This window comes from Cynara cardunculus (assembly GCF_001531365.2).
Source record: "Cynara cardunculus var. scolymus isolate 2C chromosome LG 15, CcrdV1, whole genome shotgun sequence".
Classification (NCBI taxonomy): domain Eukaryota; kingdom Viridiplantae; phylum Streptophyta; class Magnoliopsida; order Asterales; family Asteraceae; genus Cynara; species Cynara cardunculus.
In genome coordinates, this window is record NC_037542.1 from 12,498,282 (window position 1) to 12,519,218 (window position 20,937).

At 34.9% G+C, this 20,937-nt stretch overlaps 2 protein-coding genes and 1 non-coding gene across 3 annotated transcripts; 2 read left to right on the forward strand and 1 right to left on the reverse strand.

Annotated features, from left to right (window-relative positions):
- Positions 1-2,712: 2,712 nt before the first annotated feature.
- TRNAA-AGC lies at positions 2,713-2,785 on the reverse strand. The gene has a single exon. It is a non-coding gene; the product is annotated as a tRNA-Ala (tRNA).
- Positions 2,786-2,885: 100 nt separating this feature from the next.
- Positions 2,886-11,167, forward strand: LOC112528185 (photosystem II stability/assembly factor HCF136, chloroplastic). The gene is made up of 9 exons (XM_025139150.1): positions 2,886-3,316; positions 3,902-4,137; positions 5,113-5,243; positions 5,717-5,849; positions 7,531-7,653; positions 8,135-8,209; positions 9,979-10,094; positions 10,199-10,272; positions 10,909-11,167. Exons 1-8 carry the CDS (start codon positions 2,944-2,946, stop codon positions 10,263-10,265), a joined length of 1,254 nt encoding a protein of 417 aa, XP_024994918.1. The 5' UTR covers positions 2,886-2,943; the 3' UTR covers positions 10,266-10,272; positions 10,909-11,167.
- A 1,688-nt stretch (positions 11,168-12,855) lies between these two features.
- LOC112527801 (3-oxoacyl-[acyl-carrier-protein] reductase 4-like) lies at positions 12,856-19,632 on the forward strand. Its single transcript, XM_025138609.1, has 11 exons — positions 12,856-13,231; positions 13,709-13,851; positions 14,760-14,813; positions 15,247-15,327; positions 15,408-15,453; positions 16,130-16,224; positions 16,305-16,337; positions 17,163-17,297; positions 17,379-17,472; positions 18,220-18,301; positions 19,411-19,632. The coding sequence occupies exons 1-11, from the start codon at positions 13,042-13,044 to the stop codon at positions 19,442-19,444; spliced, it is 987 nt and encodes a 328-aa protein (XP_024994377.1). The 5' UTR covers positions 12,856-13,041; the 3' UTR covers positions 19,445-19,632.
- The last annotated feature ends 1,305 nt before the right edge of the window (positions 19,633-20,937 follow it).

Here is a 20,937-nt window from a genome sequence, read left to right on the forward strand (position 1 = left end):
CATATTATAACATCGACTGAGATAAATAATAAAATGAAATATTAAAATCACGATGTATCTCGCTGCATTGCGCGAGTACGCTTCTAGTTAATTATAAACAAAATATTAATTATGAATAAATAAAAATAAAATTTATTTATTGCTAATTTTGATTAATAGTAATTAGTATTGGTTGAAAATATTAATTAATTTTAATTATATATTATACATTAATATTAATTATTTAAAATATTTTCTTTTTTTTACCGGAAATTTATTATTAATCATATCAATCATTTTTATATTGTCAATTTTTTAATTATTATTCAATATATTTAATTATAAAAAAACATATATAATTTTCTAAGATCATTAAGATAATATTAAAAAAGGTAGGTCTATTGAAGACTTTAAAAAGATCAACTTCAACCATACACTAAAACCATTATATAATAATAATAATAATAATAACAATAAACATTTTAATGTATTAAACCTTTAATCAAAATATATAAAAATGAACAAACGTAATGCTGCGGAATGTGAAATATGATCAAACGTAAGCAAAAAATCACAGCATAAAGATGTTTTTACCAAATAAAATACATCGTTGAGTCCATCTTTCCTAGAATGTGGGAATGGGTAGAATGCAAATTGATTCTATAAATAACTATGAATAACATATATCTTGTGTTAAAAACCACTTTATAATGCATTTTAAACCCTTATTTGAATATTACCTTTAGCAACTTACGTAAAGCATGTCTTTAGGGTGTGTTTGGTACGTAAGTAGGACATAACATAGCAGGACAACTGTTCAGCGTCTGATAAGACATGACAAACCTGGAAAGAACAAGACATGATAGGTTAAACGACCAATTTACCCTTAATGAACTGTTTAGTGTTTCTTTAACTAAATAATTAATCTAAATGAAAATCAACAAAATAATATTTAAAAAGATCAGTTTATAAAAGAAAGGTGGTCTAATAATTAAATGTATACCCAAAATGCTATCGGTTTATAAGAAAGGAAGTTGATTTTCTGGTTGACAAAAATCGGAAACTACCCACCAGTCGACCGATGTAGACGAAATCACAGTTTACAGAAAATCGATTGATCTAGGGGTTTATAGAGAAAACAACATTGATCGATTAGCAAACTTGAGAAATCGATCGTTTACAGATTTAGGAGAAACCAACTGGCACACTTGAGACGATCTTTGATTTCAGAACGACATGAAAGAGGCAATCGATGAGAGGTGTGGAAAATCGTCGCACGTATTAGGGGCGAGGGGTATAATGGTACATTAGGTCTTATTCCACTTAGTTCCACATTTGTCCAAGTTAGTTCCACGCCAAACATGGAACAAGTGTGTTTTGTCTTGTCCTATCCCACCCTCTTCTACGTACCAAACGCATCTTTAACGCCATCTCCAATAACATTGTTGACTCTGACATTTCTTCTTTAAATGATTTCTTTGGTTACACTTTATTAGCTTTAATTACGAGCTTTATTCACACTTCATCCAATGACAAACAATCCACGGAAAGCTATCGGATAGCCAAATGGTTATCACACTTCATCCAAATAAAAAAGACAACGTATTTTCACTTGATGGTGTGTACAAGGTTCTAGAAAAACTTACACCTCTAAGTCCCTTCGAAATATATTACTGACAACTAAGAAGTATGGAACTGGAATTACAAAAAATGCTCTGCTACGTGAACCAGTCAGCATTAATTCCTGATGAATAGATGCAACAAAACAAAGATGGCAGATTAGGAGTGAGTGAACGATGATCATCCATTATATTGATTCTTAATCCAATCAATCAACATTTGAATGTGGGGATATATTTCAGGGTGCTGCTTGAGTTCGTTGATCAAGAGAGTTAGAGAATGGATTTCAGGGGGGAGAGGGGGCGCACAAAGCGGATGTAGGTTAGGATTAGAATGGATTTCAATTTGTCGGTTAGGGAGAAGATATACGGTTTAATACTCACATCTCGATTATAATGTTTTATTTTATTATTTGTTTGTCTCCGTCGATGTTATAATACGATTTTATATGTTTTTAAGAAAGCAATAATGATTTTATTTTTGAATAAAATGTAAATTTGAAGATATTATAAAAATTTGAAAAAAAATTTATATCAATGTTAATATCAAATCAACTATTTAAAAGTTCTAATTTTTATGTAATTTCTTTAATTTTTTTTAATTATAATTTAATTTAAGTTTAATAACGAAATAATTTATTTTTGATTTAATAATTTTATAAAGATAATAATTAAATATTATGTTAAAACTCGATGATTATCCTCATTATATTTTAGATCTTTTATATTTAAAATGATATGTTTATCATGTATTTCATTATTTTTATCTGCAGTTAGTTACACAAATTCAGATATGAAGCTTTAATAAGTTGTACTTACGCACAATCTACTTGCAATATTGAGTTTTAAGTAATATCCATTATTAAACGGTACTTTACGCATAAAAATGATTTTTAAGAGTTTTTGTCAAATGCTTTATAATATAGTATAGATAAGCAAAACGACATCATTTTAATGCTTGCAACAACCTTACCTTATTTATAGGTGGTCATATATTTGCGTTGTTAATAATAAAATTAAAGGATGTATATTGACCAAAGTTTTGGACCAAAAATGAAAATAGTTATATTATATAAGGACTAAAAAGGAAAAATAGTAAACATTTGAAAGAAAATGGAGATGCGGGGTATCGATCCCCGTACCTCTCGCATGCTAAGCGAGCGCTCTACCATCTGAGCTACATCCCCATTGTTGACATTATGCTTCATGATCTGCTTGTAAATGGTCTCGTTTGAATCACTCTATCCACTCACAATCACTCCCGCGAAGGTGGTTTCCGGATTTTGGATAAGAAGGCGGGGAGTGAGGAGAGGAAGAGAGAGAGAGAGCTTGGAGCACAACGAAAATGGTGGCTGCTAAACTGCTAAGTGATTGTTCAAATCCAATTACAGCGATAAAGCCTTCGTCTCTTCTCAATTCTTTGTTCAATCATCGTCATCCTGCCCCCAACGGTGCTGCTTTTTGCCATTCTCGAAACTTCCAACAACATCCACGGAGCTTGTCCACCATTAGAGCTTCTGGGCTGAACCGTCGGGACTTCATTGCCGACACCGCTGCTGCCAGTGTTGCGCTTTCACTTGCGCCAATTATTGGATTGGATAGCTCATTATCCATTGCTAAAGCTGATGCGCTTTCTGAATGGGAAAGAGTTCTCCTTCCAATTGATCCTGGCGTCGTTCTTCTAGACATCGCTTTTGTCCCTGATGATCCTTCTCACGGTCTCTTCTCTCTCTCTCTCTCACACACACACACACACTTACTTTTACTTTAGTTATATCCATCTTCACATTGTGGTTTAATTTCAACTTTGATGGAAATGGAATTCACAAAATGGAACTGCCGGATAGAAAACGAATGGAGAAAACTGATGGATCTCTAGTTCTTCAATAAGAATTGGATTGTTACAAGTCAAAGTTGGCAAATTAGAGATGTAGTCACTAGTCATATGAAACTGATCAAATAAGCAATTTCACAGAAGAAAAATATATGGCTTTGGATTTGCAGATTCATAATTTGAAAATTTCTTGAACGAATATTATTAGTAATAGCATTTCACATTTTCGTTCAATTATATATAGATGATATAATTATATTGGTTGAATTATATTTCTCGGTTCTATTTGCGGCAATATGAAGCTCAGGAAAGGGTAGTATATTGGGTGTGATTCTTATATACACTATGTGTATGTATGTATAGTGTGTGTGTGTGTATGTGATTTGTTTTCTCAAAGTTTTGATTTCTTCTCTCCTATTGAATTTTTTGATATGATTTTATGGAACATTTGGATGGTGGGTTTTGGTAGGTTTTCTGTTGGGGACAAGACAAACTCTTTTAGAGACTAAAGACGGGGGCAACACATGGATTTCCCGCTCAATATCTTCAGCTGAAGATGAAGATTTTAATTACAGGTTTAATGCCATCAGTTTCAAGGGAAAAGAAGGGTGGATTGTTGGAAAACCAGCAATTCTGTTACATACATCAGACTCGGGAGATAGTTGGGAGCGTATACCATTAAGTGCTGAACTCCCAGGGGACATGGTAATGCCTAAGTTAGTCCACTCACTGTTACATGCAGTCATCACATGTAACTTTATAAGCATATCATTAGTGCACACATACACGCATAAATGTGTATTCCATCGAGCTGGAAAACTTGATCCTGGAGCAACTGATAACGTTGTTCTTCGCTAACCCTGACAACGACGAGGAGTCTTTGTGCACCCTTGTCATTCTTTTGGAAGACTAGAACCCATGAGGACATGACCTTCTGAAGCCGTAGTTCTGATACCATGCTAAGTTACAAAGTTATTTAAAGCTTAAACTTGTATATATATAGCTGTAAGGGTGTATTTAGTACGTGGGCCAGGACAGGACATAACAAAAACTGTTTTTTTGCAGTATATATATTTATATATGGCAAATTAAACTCGCACGCACTTCTCACCTTTGGTGAGACTTGAACCTCTGACCTATAGGAAAGTGGGGTTACCGGGTAAGATTTGGCCAATGGCATTTTGGTGAATAAACAAAAACTTGTTGTCCCAGGTTTGGCTCTTATACCAGGACAAGACGAGACCAAGTGGGGCAAAGATGCATTTTTTTGTCCCACCGAAATAGGTGGAACAAGAATCAGGAAGATGAGACAAGATTAGTAAATTATTAAACTACCCATGTCAGTTTAAAGGGACCTTAAAACCTTCCATAATTCTTTCACTTGCCTACCTCACTTTCTCCCATCCAGTCCGGCCTGTCGGCACACCGAACGCACCCCAACTGTGACTACCAGATGGTTAGATGCTGACTGGTCTTTACACAACAAAGAAGGGGTTGCCAACCACTGGCATCTATGTTGTTGTATATGAACTTGTTACTCTCCCCTGTTAATTTTGATCCTAAAGCATGATGGCAATCTGTTTATATTTTATTGTTTTATAAAATTGTCCTATTTTCCTGTGTCGATCAGTTAAAAAATTTCGTAGAAGCTAAGTCTACATTCTTCGCATAAATTTGCAGGTGTACATAAAGGCAACAGGAGAAAAGAGTGCAGAGATGGTAACTGATGAAGGTGCAATATATATTACAGCAAACAGAGGTTACAACTGGAGGGCAGCAGTACAAGAAACTGTTTCAGCCACTCTTAATAGGTGAACTATTGAATCCCCATTATGTACTGTTTCATAATCCTCTAGGGTGCTATAGACGAAATCCTATGCGACCATGGACTATTTACCATTAAGTAGAACAAAATCAAAATGGGCAAATGCTAAATTTGGATGCATTGCAAGAATAATTAAGAAATTTTAAGATGAGAAGGAGAAAGACTGAGTTATATCCTGCTACCACAGCAGAAGTATGTAGACGGTATTTTGGAAAAGATAAATCAATTCTGAAGTTTTTTGAACTATGTAGTGTTTATAATGGTGGTAACAAAGTTGGGACAGAAGACTTTTTATAAGTGATTGCTTTGAGTGGAAGACATTACTGCTTTTGATTTTATTTGTCTTTAGTCCACCCTTGATTAATATGATTATTACATTTTTAGCCATTCAATAGAGAATAGTTTTGTCCGTAGATTTTTGTACAAACTAACAGTTACAATACTCTATATCAATTGCAGAACAGTTTCTAGTGGTATTAGTGGTGCTAGCTACTATACCGGCACCTTCAATACCGTGAATCGCTCCCCGGAAGGAAATTATGTTGCTGTTTCCAGTCGTGGTAATTTCTACCTAACTTGGGAACCAGGACAGGTAAGGACCTTTTTGATGTTGATTTTCCATAAGTATTTCGTGTTTTGATGACAATAACACCATTAAAGAGTTGTCAAAATCAATTTACCATTACCATGCTATAGAGTAATAGTAAAATAGATGTTTTCTCAAGCGTTAACTGATCTAGTAGTCTGACCCTGGGAAAGAGGAGGTGTATAATGAGCATAAATTTTGAAGAGTATATTATATTTGCAGCATACGTGATAATTACAAATGACAGTAGAGAGAAAGAAAAAGAGAACAAACAAATTATCGCATATAGAGTTTCCAACCAGTGGTACCAAACCAAACCAAACATGCCCAGCAAATCCTATTTGGATGTTGGGTGTCTTGGGGTGTACACAAACCTAACCTCTACCCTAACGAGTTTCCAACCAGAGGTCCGTTTATATATTTGTGTGCATTAGGGAACTGATGGAATTAATATATTGATTTGTAGGGACTCAAGCAAGTGACCTTACCACTAAATAATTCCTACCTATTGCTATGAAGGTATTAATACACGCATGCTTCACCTTTTTTTGGAAGTGGAAGGGTGTCCCAGGCTATGCCTAAACTAATCCCAGCAAATTGTGACCGCAAGAAATCAGCCCTCATAAACTCAGTGGCCACAATTGTTGTGTACGTCTGGAATCGAACCCTGGGTAGATGAGTTATTCCACCACATCTCCCAGGACCTCAACCACTACGCCACAACCCTTGTGGTTCGCATGCTTCACCTTCAATGACGTCTCTTGGGTTAGAGGAATAACACTATAATTGATACTCCTGTATGTAACATCGTACATGCCATATTGCATTAGAAATCTAGGAGGCCCGCTGTTGATAAGATGAAAATTATTCTGTAGCTGCCATGGAAATGAACTTAAATGGTTTAAAATAACATATTTTGAACAAACCTTGATCAACATAAGCCCAATATTTAGCAAATAATGAGGGATTTATCTTAGTGGCCTCTCTTTGTTCTACACTGTTCTCTGATATATCCCATCTTATTTATTTTCTCAGTTCATGATTTTAACCAAACTTATGGGAAGCATCTGCCAAATTGGAAAGTCTTTTTTCTGCAATTTCTCACATTTCATTACGATTATCTAATTTTCAATAAAGACATGCATACATATATAACAAGGTAAATATGTTCTATGAATTTGCTCATGATTTGGAGTCTGAAAACCCATTCTTAACGTTATCTGTATAGATATAAGAGTCCTGATTTATTGTTCTGTTAGTAGTTAAAGATTCTGAAGTAACATTACTTGGTTTCTGTCATTTACATTGTTGTTAGTTGCTCAACCAATCGAACTATGCTACAAATTGAACAATATGAAGCCTTTATGGCCCTGTTTTCTTGCCTCAGTTATGTATTTGGTTGAGCTTCACAATTGCATAAGTTCCTAGTTTCTGAAATACAAAAGAGCGAACTACATTGTATGTAGGTAACAGAGAGCTCAAGCCATTATGACTTGAAAATCAGTCATTTTTCATATTTTATGTGCATTTGTTCAACATATACTTAAACGACCACTTTGCACATGTTTTTTGTGCTGTCGGTATTCCTTCATGTTTATGTGTGAAATGGTCAATTGGTTACTTATGCATGGAAATCTTGGATAATCATCATTACTTATCCACCTGCCATAAATTTGTACAATTGTAGCCATACTGGCAACCCCATAATAGGGCAGTTGCAAGAAGAATCCAAAACATGGGTTGGAGAGCGGATGGTGGACTATGGCTTCTTGTACGTGGTGGGGGTCTTTATCTCAGCAAAGGCACAGGGGTAAGTAAAAGTTCAACACTTGTTCACAATTTTTATACATATAAGTTTTCTTTTCATGCGTGCTAGTAAAGCAACAGAGGGATCAAAACAAGCCTCATGCATGTAGTTGAGGATCTCTGGGTCCATGGGACCCTAAAGTTAACAGCAAGGAAAACCTCAGATGGAGGGACTCGAACTGGTGAACCACTGGGGAGCAAATCCAAGGTCTTACCAGTTGAGCTACCCCAAAGGGAGGAGGGTTTCAAAGTTTTCAAGTCAACTATGTTTGCCAACATGGAGATTAGTAGAAAGTAGTACATGTGAGAATGAGTTGTTTTCTTTGCCAAATTGTCATAAAATCAAAATACGGCACTAATTCAAAAGCTTTTTGTTTGTTGCTCAATGCCTTTTTGGGTGTTACCTTCCTCTTCCAAGTGATCTGATATAATTCTACTCTATTTTGTTGACATTTTGTTTAATCATCTGAACTTTCATCCCCCAGATAACAGAGGAGTTTGAAGAAATTCCAGTACAGAGTCGTGGTTTTGGCATTCTTGATGTTGGTTACAGATCACAGGTAATATCCATTTTGTATTAATTATTACTTGGTTTGCACACATGGTACTCCTGGCTTGAGTACCAACTTCCAGATAACTGATCCACAGGGTCCACCCCCCCCCCCCCCCCCAAAAACCAAAGTCCCAAGCGAATTTCAGGGCTTCTGGCCCTCGGCTATAGTCCCTAAGACTTTAGCAACGCCGTTCGAACCCTTGGCCACACGTGTTTCCTGTTACTATGTTTTGCTAGCTGAGGATCTTTACGGATATAGGCTCTCTATTCCTTGGGTAGAGGTAAGGTCTATGTGTACATTCTATCCTTCCCAGTCCCTACTTCTAGTGGGATATACTGAGTTTGTTTAGTTTGGTTTAATTATTCTAACCCCAGACCTGAGGCTTCAGGAGGCACCAAGTCCAGGTGAATCACCAGTTATAGAGGATATTAACCTTTTCTCGAGTCCCTTCATCCTAGACCATCATGATACTTGCGCATAGCATCTAACAAGTAACAACTATGAGGATATATGGAACCCCTTTGAATCTTTTCTCAAAAAGAGCCCTTATACAAACACACACAGAGAAGGGGGGGGGGAAGGTTCTTACATATACGTGTGTGTGTGTGTATAGAGAGAGAGAGGGGAGGTTTAAAATACAACCCGTTGAATTCTTACAACCAATAAAAACCATGATCAACACTTATTTTAGGAAATAACTGAGATAATTATGGAAGATGATAGAGTTCATTCATTATGATCATTGCTTTAGATTAGGAAACAATTGAAATATTTATGAACCATCTATTCATTATACTAGATGGGCGGTCAAGATTGATTTGTATTGGTTGTAAGAATTCAATGGGTTTATTTGAAACCTCCTCTATAGAAATACATATTATATATATATATATAGACACACACACACACATTATATAGGGGCGGGTTCGGTTGCAAACCTGTTTTAGGTTGTGAACCGGTGACAAAGGAGAGCTCGCCATGTGTTCCATACATTCGTGGTTTATTCATCATGAATGATGAATCATTTATCATGGATCATGAATGGTGTATCATTTCATCATGAATAGTTCATGAATTTTCACCCAAGGGTGGAGCCACCTTGTAGCCAGAAGGGGCATTGGCTCCTGCTCAAACTTCAAAAATAAAATTTGATATAGTCCCAAACCTCAATTACCTACTTGAAATTTTATTTATTCTTACCATATTCTTCTTTTTCTTCCTTTATAAATGTCAAGTCTTCTAAAGGTTCTAAAATACGTTACTTTATCTAATACACTAATTTTTCACGATAACGTTCATGTATTTTCAAAGGGCTTTTCTTATTTATATGGTTATCTAAACACATCTTGTATTTTTTTCCGTATAAATCTAGACATAATTATGTTGTTTAGGTCACTCATGCTTTTCAACTCTTTTTTAAAACTATTTTTAGGACGAGATTCAAATTTATTAAAAACATATATACTTTTTTAAAAGGGTTTCTCAGCCTTGAAATCATGAATTTTTTACATTTTTTCTCCGCACCCCCTAGATTTTTTTTTTGGATCCGCTCCTGTGTTCACCTTCACTATTCATGATAAATGTGGATACCTAGGGACATGTGTCACACTCTCCTTTGTCCCCCGATGCAGGTCTGCAACCAAACTTTTCTCTCTCTCTCTCTCTCTCTCTCCATATATATATATATATATATATAAGGGTATGTGTCTAGCCGATGTGGTAGACTGCAAACTTGAGCTCCTTGTGAGTTCTAAAATTGGGATTTGGTCATACAGGAAGAAGCTTGGGCAGCTGGAGGAAGTGGTGTCCTTTTGAAAACCACCAATAGCGGGAAGTCATGGAGTCGTGACAAAGCAGCCGATAATATTGCTGCCAATCTTTACTCAGTAAAGTAAGTTTATAGGCCGTTTCTTATCTTACACAAGACCATTCTTGACGTTTTTCAATCAAGAATCTTTATCTCCGTAACTCGACCATGTTATGCAACGTATGCAGGTTCATCAACGATAAACAAGGATTCGTGCTAGGAAATGATGGAGTCTTGCTAAAGTATCTTGGTTAATTTCATGGTATGTAATCCATTTATGCTTGCTTTTCTTTTCAACAATTTCTTCAAAATAGAAAACGAAAAAGTCAAAATTTCAAAAAAAAATTATATTCAATTATAATATATGCTTCATTTTGGATGTTTTAGCAGTAATTATAGGATTAAAATATACAATATATTTAATACTCCGACAAACTTTTGAACAAATCTTGAACAAAAAGGTAAATTCTGGAGATTTCTTTAAATTAAGAGGTTTTATGGTTTCTCCGTTTTGAAGAATGGTTTGGGGATTCTATTCTTATTTTACCATGTTTTAGTCCATTTGTAGAGTACATTGAATGTATAGAAATTACTATAACAGCCTCAGGAACTTCGGTTTTAAGAATGAGTGATTGCCCTTCTATGACCCTTACTCTCCAACCTGACAACATACAACTAATTCGTTACTTGAAGAACAACTTTTATCAAAGAGATCTTCAAAATTTCTATTATTTTTCATTTCGGAGATTATTGGAGATGCTCTTAAAACTTTCATCGAAAAATGGTGTGGTTGACATAAAACTCTAAAATCGTGCATATAAGAATGTTAGACATACGGAGACGAGTAAAGAAACGCACCATATCAACAAATAATCTTACTTTACAACTGTTCATGCAGGTTTTGGTGAGATCTGTAATTTTGTAATACGCAAAAAGTACCACATATATCCGGGGTAGCACGGAGAAATCAAGTTCAAGTTCAAGTTCATTTTATATTGAATTTATGATGTATCTAGTGAGCAACTCGACTTGGTGCATCGTTTGTGAACCCTTGTAAATGAATTCAAGAACGACATAACGGAATAATTATTCTTTTTGTATTGGGTTGTTCTTAAACTTCGTGTTCAAGACATTCAAATACATTGGTTGGGAAGTGCATATATCTTACATTTGTATTATACGATGTTATCTGTATCCAAAAACACGTTCATTGAGCTCAAACGAGGAAGATCTCAACGTCACCAATTATGAGATTTGAACCATAAGTTGATCGTAAAGAAGCATATGTATAGTCTCTACTAAATTGTCCCGATGAAAGGGGATGGAGCTTTCACAACAAAGGCATTGTGTTTAAATCAGGCGTCCCAACCCTGTTCTAGGATAACGTAATTTAGAGCATCCACATTGTGTTTTTTTAGGTTCGGCTCCATCCAATGGATGATTGGATCGGTTCGGTTCCATCCATTGGATATCTAATGGATGATCCGTTGGGATTAGATCCATCCAGTGTGTTAATCCAATCCAATTCTCCAACAATGATACAAATTGATTGATCACTTTTAATATGTGTTAAAACCAACACAAAGGAAGTTAAAAATTCAAAGCCTCACATAAAACAAATTTTGATTTAAGCAATTTGAAAATAAATTAATTGGATGATTGTTGGATAATGGTTGGATGAGCAATTGGATGATCATTGGATAATTTAATTGACTGGGTAATTGGATGTTGGTCAGTTCGGTTGGGTTCAGTTTTGGTCAGTTCTGGACTGTCATCCGAGAACCAACGGATCCAAATTGGATGTTGAAATTTTCAATCCAGGTCGATCCAATTACAATTGGATATCCAATTATGATCGGTCGGTTCTAATTGGATTAGTCGGTTTCAATTATTTCGGTTGATTTTCAACACACCCTAAATTTCTTCCTATCAATTAAAATCTTTAAAATTAAATATTTAAGAAAGAGAAATAATATTTTATATATTATGTTGAATATTTAAATAATATAAATAACATTATAATCTTCAAAATAAAAAAACCGTTAAAAATGAACCTAATTTTTTACTGAAAATTTTAACTTTTAACTCTTTCTCTTAAAAAATAAATAAAATAAAAACGTCTGAATAATTCAGAATTAAGAAATATTAAATGGTTTTATTTTTTATTCATTCTAAAATAGGAAAATTGCATTAAAATGGAATCAACTTCCATCTGATTCATATTTTGAGAAACTAATTTTCAAAATCATCATTTAGGGGTCTTTATCAAACTTTTTATTTATTTAAGGGTCTGGTTGATCTGTTGAACTGGTAACAGATAATTTAAGGGTCTCTATCAAACTTTTGGTTTGATTTGCCAAATTTGATATAAACTTTAATATTGATATGAATTGGTTAGATATAAAAATCTTGAATGTGATATTTAATATTTATTTTTTATTACATCAATTAATTTTTTTCCTATTAAATTGATTTTTTTAATTACATTAGTAAAAAACAATTTTTATTGTGGTATTTTGGATTTTTTTTAAAATCGTCAATTTGATATATGAATTTAAAAAAACGAGATTTGAAATGAAAAATAGATTTTATTGTATTAATTTTTGGAAAAAAAATGAATTTTAATTATTTTTCTATAATTATTTTACAAATTGGTTTTTCAAAATAGGAATCAAGTGCAAATTAGTTCTTTAAAATAACGATTTTAAAAATTGATTTTTCATAATAAAAATCAAGTGAAAGTTGGTTTATTTTGATATAATTTTTCAATTTAAAATTAAATAAAAGTGGGCATTTTTTTGGAGTTTGGTTGAGAGAAAAACCGTAAAGAAGGGTTTTTTAAGAGAAAAAATGTGGTGACACTCCAAGGTTTTCCAGCTTCGGTTATATCGCCATCGTCTGAGCTTCCAAGAGGAAAACCACTCTGGTAGGTATCGTCTTATAAAACGAACCCATCCTTCTTCCTTCCAATTCATTTGTGGCGACTCCTACCATAGCTTCTCTTTCTTCGGTGTCTGTATTTCGAACGATCATGGCTGCATCTGCTTCTTTCGCCGGATCGGCTGTCGTCGCTTTCAAGTCCACCGGAATCTCGGAAAAGTCCGGAATTACATGCGGCCATCGGGGAGTTTCTTTTCATGGAAAGAATGTGTCTTCAGTTCAGCTCCGGCGTAGCGTTAATTATTCGCAATGCCGATCTGGAGTGTCATTTGCTTCATCTGGTATGAATTTCTTTTCTTGTTCTTTTGAATATCACACTCCTGTAGTGTAGAATCTGAAATTCAACGCTTATTGTTAATAGAAGTGCACAGCTAGTTGTCTTTTTTCACAATCTATGTGAAGATTTTGTTCTCCTTGTAGGATAGAATGAGATGAAATTATTGTTCCTTTTACGAATTAGTATGAATTGTTTCATATCCAATCAGCTGTTTGAGATTAATCAAATTAATGGTCACTAGTTTTTGTAAGGCATGTACAAATAATACCTTTCTCATTTAAAACATTGAAATTAAATTGGATATGAAACATTTTCCTACAGTGAGGCAAGTTTATGTGTTTTTCTAGAAATAATACCACTGATTGCTATATGACTTGCAACTTTTGTGTGATACGTTGCTGAAACTGTTTTGCACATATATATGTTATAATCTAATACATTGTTTGTAAAGCTGAATTATTCACTGTAATTGGGCTTGCAGGTGTAAAAGCTCAGGTGGCTACTATTGAACAAGCAAGTGTTGAAGCAACACAAAAGGTGGAAGCTCCTGTTGTTATTGTGACTGGAGCCTCTAGAGGTATTGGCAAGGCAGTTGCACTAGCTTTAGGCAAAGCTGGTTGTAAGGTCAGAGAAAATTTTGTTTACGTGGCTGAAAATTTTGTTGCACACTGAATATGTACATTTCATGTTGCAAATGCATTCTATAGTTTGTTCTACACATTTATTCTTTCTCGATGACATTTTTAAAAACATCGGATTTCATTTGCAAAGAGTCTTTGATGGTTTCTTTGGCAATATAGATCTTCTTTTAACAATTAATATCATGTGTGTCTGAGTGTTTATTCTATTTCTTCTGCTAATGGAAGTAGAAACTTGAAGTAACAGAAGCCTTTGGGCCAATGGTACCGAGCAAGTGAGCTCTACAACCTTTTGGTTAAGAGTTCGAGCATCTTTAGGGACATGGGTGTGTGAGTTGATTTGTTGTTTATAAACAAAGGAACCTAGAGTGCTATCAATGCATGTTATCATAATAATTTGACATCATAGTTGTCATTCCTGGGGACCATGCCATATTTGATTGATTACGTTCTGATGTGTCTGGTCTCGGCAATTGCATGATAAACAGTTTCATGGTATATAGCCTAATAATACCTGCACACCACCTTATGTGTTTCTAGAGTGAGCATGTATGTAGTCTATATATTGTATAATGATTACTTTGATTCAAATGGAATGCATATCCACTTGAGGACCAGCTTAGCTACCTTCTTAAGATGTAGAGCACCCACTCATGCCTACAAATGGCAAAGGAATGGATCTCACGAATAGTTCCATTGGTATATTATTAATAGTCTCTTCTTCCAGATATTACACAAGGCTGAAAATTTAGTTGTTTTGGTGGTCGCATGATGGAATTAACACACTTCGATTTAGATGTTGATGTGAATCCCTTACACACATGATGTTTTGGTGGTGGGTCAGAGAAAATTGTGTTTTCTCTTCTTATGGTAGGGTTTGTCTTAATCTTGCAGGTTCTGGTTAATTATGCAAGATCGTCCAAGGAGGCAGAAGAAGTTTGTAAAGAGGTGAATTTTTAACAGATCCTTAATATTTTTTACATGATAATCTGTGTTTGGAACTTGTGTGTTCCTACCTTCAAATCAGTGTTAGAAGTGGTGAGCAATGAATTTTGATTTATTTTGCTGCTCTGAGTAGCTTCCTGTGCTTGCATAAGTGACTTAAATGAAGGGGTTTGAACTTGCTAGTTGATTTACTAGTACATTAAACTCTTTATCAGATTCCTGAGATGAGGTCTGATATATAACTTTATCATTTTGCTATAGCCTTCTGAATTTGTATGCAAGAACTCTGAGTTATTAAGTAGAAGGAATGCCACCAAGTATGAGGACTGGGGAAGGGTGTCTATTAGGGCAAAAACAAAGTAAATGGCTTAGTTCAATCTTGTTTTCTTGTAATAACTCATGATTTCATATAATGGAAGTGGTTGTTTCCTTTCAGATTGAGGCCGTGGGTGGTCAAGCACTTACATTCGGGGGAGATGTTTCAAAAGAAGCAGATGTTGCATCTATGATAAAAACTGTGAGCAATAATTCTGTCACATCTTGATTCTTTGTTTAAGACTTCTTTGGAACTTTGTTGACTCTTTATATTCATTACAGGCAGTTGATGCATGGGGGACTGTTGATGTATTGGTCAACAATGCAGGTTACCTAATTCTAGTTCCCCCCACCCCTTCCATATCACAGTCTTACTTCTAGGTTCTGTTTGGTAGGAATGAAGATGAGGGAAGAGTTCAATCACATTAAGTTTCACTCTTTTCTCATGTTTGATAGGAAAGAAGTTACAGAAAGAGTATAGATCTTTTAAAAAAAGAGGGAAATAAGTAGAAATATTCTTCCCTTTATACCTTCATTTAGAAATACAACAAAACAGCGGTTAATAAAACAGTCTTAAACTACTTGATTTCCCGACAGTAATTAACTATGTAAAAACCAAGAAAAAGTCGGACAATCTTAGGAAGAAAAGAAGTTATTCGAAGATTGACAATTAAATTCCTTTATATATATTTTAAATTTTAATAAGAAAAATGTCTTTTCGTGTGTATAATGAACATCCTCAAAATTGCTCTACAACTTCTAAAGAGTCAAGAATAATATTCTCTGTTTTTTTTCTAATTTGCTAGGTATCTGTATAATTGTTGCAGAAATTACTATATATATAATATGAGGGCATAAGCGGTAGAATACAATATGTGACCTCTTTCCCCACTTCCTTTTCTAACCAAATGCAAAGATAATCCATCCCTGTCTCTTCTGTTCTCTTTTCTTCTCTCTTACCAACACATATTCATTTTCTAATTTGATCTCAACCAATGATACAGGGATTACAAGGGATGGTTTGTTGATGAGGATGAAAACATCTCAATGGCAGGAGGTCATTGATTTGAATCTCACTGGTGTATTCCTATGCACACAGGTTTGGTTCTTGAACATTGTCAAATATTTGTTCACTGGCATATTCGGGTATCGTTTTTACTAAATTTTCTCTCTTTTCAGGCAGCTGCCAAAATTATGATGAAGAAGAAAAAGGTAGTCTCATCAAGTGTCTTTTAGTATCTTGTTTCCCTATAGTAGTCTAGACCTCTGGCTTGAAATGTATAGCATTTCTTTCTTTTGTGCCATAGTTGATTGCATCCTAGACTGGAACTCTCTAACTTAGCTCATTGAAAACAAGTTTGCATAAACGTAGAAAATAAATAAGTGATTATTTTTCAGTTCTCAGCTTGTATAGTTGTGTTGGGTGAAATATTCTGAAGAATCCGACATCTCTAGCTATACATTAATTTTATTAACCTAGATATACAACTCGCTATGCGAGCCGACTAAACTCAGGGCGACCACCTGCTTTATAGATAGCATGGAGTCATCGCATTTGAACCTCCGTGGCCACAAGGGGATTTTTATTTCTTCTTGGATTTGAACTTGGGACCTCCTGGTACTTTTTGACCTTTGGAGCCAAGCTCAAACCAATCAGGCACCACCCTTGTGGTTTCTAGCTATACATTTGTACACATCTGAAAGGAAAATATAAGACCTTAGGTTTGGTCCCCAGAGGTCACCATTTCAAGTCCCCTCAAGGCCACCGAAGGGTTTGCCTGACTATTAACTGCAGGGGGCCATAGGATAAGTTGAGGTTAGCACAAGCTGGCCCGGACACTCACGGATACCCAAAAAATGTGGAAGAATATTGTCTCTTATTTTTTGCTTTTTGAGGGACTTGTGCACTGTTCTAAAAAACAATCCAGAAAAATGAATTTGTTTTCTTTTTGGCTTTTCTTGGTGTGTATTTTGTTCTCCTGGATCTGCATGGGAACTGTTTGTTGGTTTAATCTACTGACCATGTTATTCAATCAGGGAAGAATCATCAATATAGCATCTGTTGTTGGTCTGGTTGGCAATGTTGGGCAAGCCAACTACAGCGCTGCAAAAGCCGGAGTAATTGGTTTTACTAAAACTGTGGCAAAGGAATACTCAAGCAGAAACATAAATGTGAGTTTCTGCAGCTGTGCTCTTTTTTTTCCTGTGTCCAGATCTAGTCATAGAACTATTTAGCTTATCACTCTATTACAGGTTAATGCTATTGCCCCCGGATTTATTGCATCTGATATGACTTCTAAGCTTGGGGAAGACTTTGAGAAAAAGATCTTGGCACAAATCCCGTTGGGTAAGATATTTCTTTTCTGCCTTTTCATCAGTAGCTGTCTCTTGTTTCTTCTTTTTCTTATTAAATGTAATGATCCTGGCAAGTAACATGATGAAACTTTCCGTTTACCAACACAAATTGGGTAAGCGCTAACCATGTGAGAGTGTGGTATGGGTAAGAGGTCTGAACTGGGTTAGTGGTGACTGAAAATAGTTGATTACCAAGTATATTGTAGCAAGGGTTTACGGATAAAAACAAATTGGGTAAGCATTGTCTGACTCAGTCAGTGACATATTGGTGGCTGACTCAGTCAGTGACATATTGGTGGCTGACTCAGTCAGCACCTCGGTCAGTCGGAAGTGTAGTGAACATCATCTCTTACTGGCTAAGAGCCTCTTACCCGGTAAGTAAACAGCCACCTCACTATCTCGTATTTTATTACATTCCCTCTGGCCCAAAAATACATTTTCCATATTGGGTTGTCAAATTATTGCATTTTTGTTTATTACTTGAAAATTGTTACTCCGATTCTAAGTTTCTTTTATTGTGTCTTTGTTTAGAGAGATTTTTGCGCATTTGATTAATAATCAAACATTTCAAGGCAACTATGTGTCATGAAATGTCACATTTCCACAATTAATTTTGAGCACATGGAGTACATTTTTGTGTGTTTGGGATGCAACTGTGAGGACAGAGAAGCAAAGTTTTGTAACTGGTGACTTTTGTGACAAATGACAGTAACTTGGTTCTTTTTAATTTGATGTACAGGAAGGTATGGACAACCTGAAGAAGTTGYTGGGCTMGTCGAATTCTTGGCTCTCAATCCTGCAGCTAGTTACATAACTGGACAGGTTCTCACATCACCCAAATCTTGCATTATATGTTACATTGTTTTGGTTATGTGCGAGAAAATATTGAATTTAACAATCGTCCCATGTTAGCAAGATTTGACATTATATCACCATATTCGGAAAGAGTAAATCTTAATTACATGCAAACTTACCATTTTTATGTGGAAACCCCTTTCCATATTTATCTACAAGAGCCTATATATAGAGATATGTTAGCTTCCTATATATATATATGTGTGTGTGTGTGGGTGTGTGTGTGTGTGTGTCAATAACCGTGAGAAGGTAAGAAAGGAGGTTTCTATGTGAATCATATGAAAATTTTCAAAAAACCTATTTGAAGATGCATATGTGAACTGACATTACAGATTATTCATATGGGTTCACATATGTATCTTCAAATGGACTTTTTCCAACCTTTTTCACGATATTTAGCCTTTTTATTTGAAACTCCCACTGTATATATAAACCGTCAAACATGTGTATATATATAAACCWGTGTAGCTAATGTGGGACTCCAACATGCCCCCTCAAATAAAGGCTAGACGGTGCCCCCAATAAACGAGGCGAAAGAGTGTCTCAAGCCCCTAGTGGTGGTAGGCCCCAGCTCTGATACCGTGTAGGATTTGTCGAATCCTTTGARTTCTCTCAAAAAGTCCATACAAGTTTGATGGTACATGTCTAGCTAATAGGACACTCCAACAGGAAGAAAAACATGTAATACAAATACTCCTTTCGTTTCAAAATAAATGTCCGCAATGAAAAATGCATAGTTCTACAAATGTGTAGTTATTACACTTTAATCAAGTAAATGRCAATTGTACCCTTAATAATAGAGAGAGTAATGAATTTTCCATCTTATAATTTAAGGGTAGAATTGGAAAGTAGACCTATTACTTTGAAAGTGAACATTTATTTTGGGAATAACCAAAGGAGTATAATATACCTTCTCTCTCCAAAATTACACCCTCTTAGGAGAATGGTTRGTGTGGTGGTAACAATAACTTATTAACTTTTTTCTTTTTTWAGAAGATRTAGTTTGCGYGGTGGTTCAATACCCTTCTCACACCCATGGCATGTCAACTTAAACATATGATCATTTTGTCTTGCWGGTGCTTACCATCGACGGAGGGATGGTGATGTGAGAGCACCGAAAGTCGATCATATTTCGTAGAATTCGTGTTGAGATGGCTACAGAATAATTAGGCACCCAAGAAAGCTATTGTAGAGTTCCYAAACCGTTAAATTTAGCAGAAACTGAGCTTTGTATTTCTGATCGTATTCAAGTGTGCAATTTTGGGTAGCCAATTCTTGATCGTCGACATTTTAATTAGCATTGATCGCCATCCTACCCTATCCGTAAYTTGTGACCCTCATCTTTGTTGCYATACATCATATGACCACCAAYATAAGATCGCCTTCCTCCTCGTACTTTCTGAATATGGGATTTTGTTTGAAGTGAAGTGCATCGAATCGTACCTTCTGAACTTCATACTTGGCTTTCTGAACCATGCTTTCTAAAAACATGTTGACTTCTAATGATGACATAGTGTATAACATGATCATGACCATCGCAAGGAGCGCTCGTAATTTGCTGATGATCGGCCACTGATTTGTAACGGAAAAATTTGACAGTGAAAGTCCATTTTTTTTTGTAGTGAGCGTTGTTCTTAGACCCCAAAAGGGCCTTGATCCTCGTTTTATGATGATCTCTGGTTTAAGGTAATTTATATAAGCGTTCACTTCTTACCTCCAAGTTCATATTACAACTTAACTAAAAAACACATTAATCTTATATGCTAGATTATATTAATAGAGGAGAGTTCATACGAGAATATGATCAAATTAAGATAACACAAGAAATGAYCAAATTACATGTCGTTTTATACTGAAATCACATGCAATTACAGAACATGGTCAACGTAAGGATGTGCGTACGACTGAATAGTAATCCCGTTTACCGGTCCCAAATAGTAATCCYGATTATGTACCGATCTCGTTCACTGAATCAGATCTGAAGCTTCATACGTGTGTGTGTTGTGGGGGTCATTGGTTGGAGACGATGAAGGAGATGAAGTTCCAATAATTGGAGTGCTCATGGAGAGARAGGTGAGTTATGTTCTTGGTTGCAGGACTAAAAATGAAAGAAAATGGCAACTACAATGACTAAAACTGTAATCAGTTAAAAATAAAAACTAAAGTTGACTAAAACTGTAATTAGTTAAAAATAGAAACTGTAATTAGTGTTTGAAATGATTAAGTCTTTGGAAAAATTTTTAGAACAAATAAGTCCTTGGATATTCTAAAACATGTTAAACAACTTCTTCGACTTTATAAAATCTGTTATATACATCTTTATGATCTATAAAACTAATTAACATAGTAAAATAATGAGAAAAAAAATCAATGAACATTCATATTTTGAGCGATAAAGTCCCTAAACATTTTTTGAACCAAAAAAGTACTTACATTATATAAAATAAAACAAATATACCAAAAAAGTACTTACATTTAAAAAAGATTATTGATTAAATTTATTTTAATTAAAAATAAAAAATATTATGTCACTGGTTTTTCAAATTAAAAAAAAGATTTAAAAAGGATTACCGATTATATTTATTTTTAATTAAAAATAAAA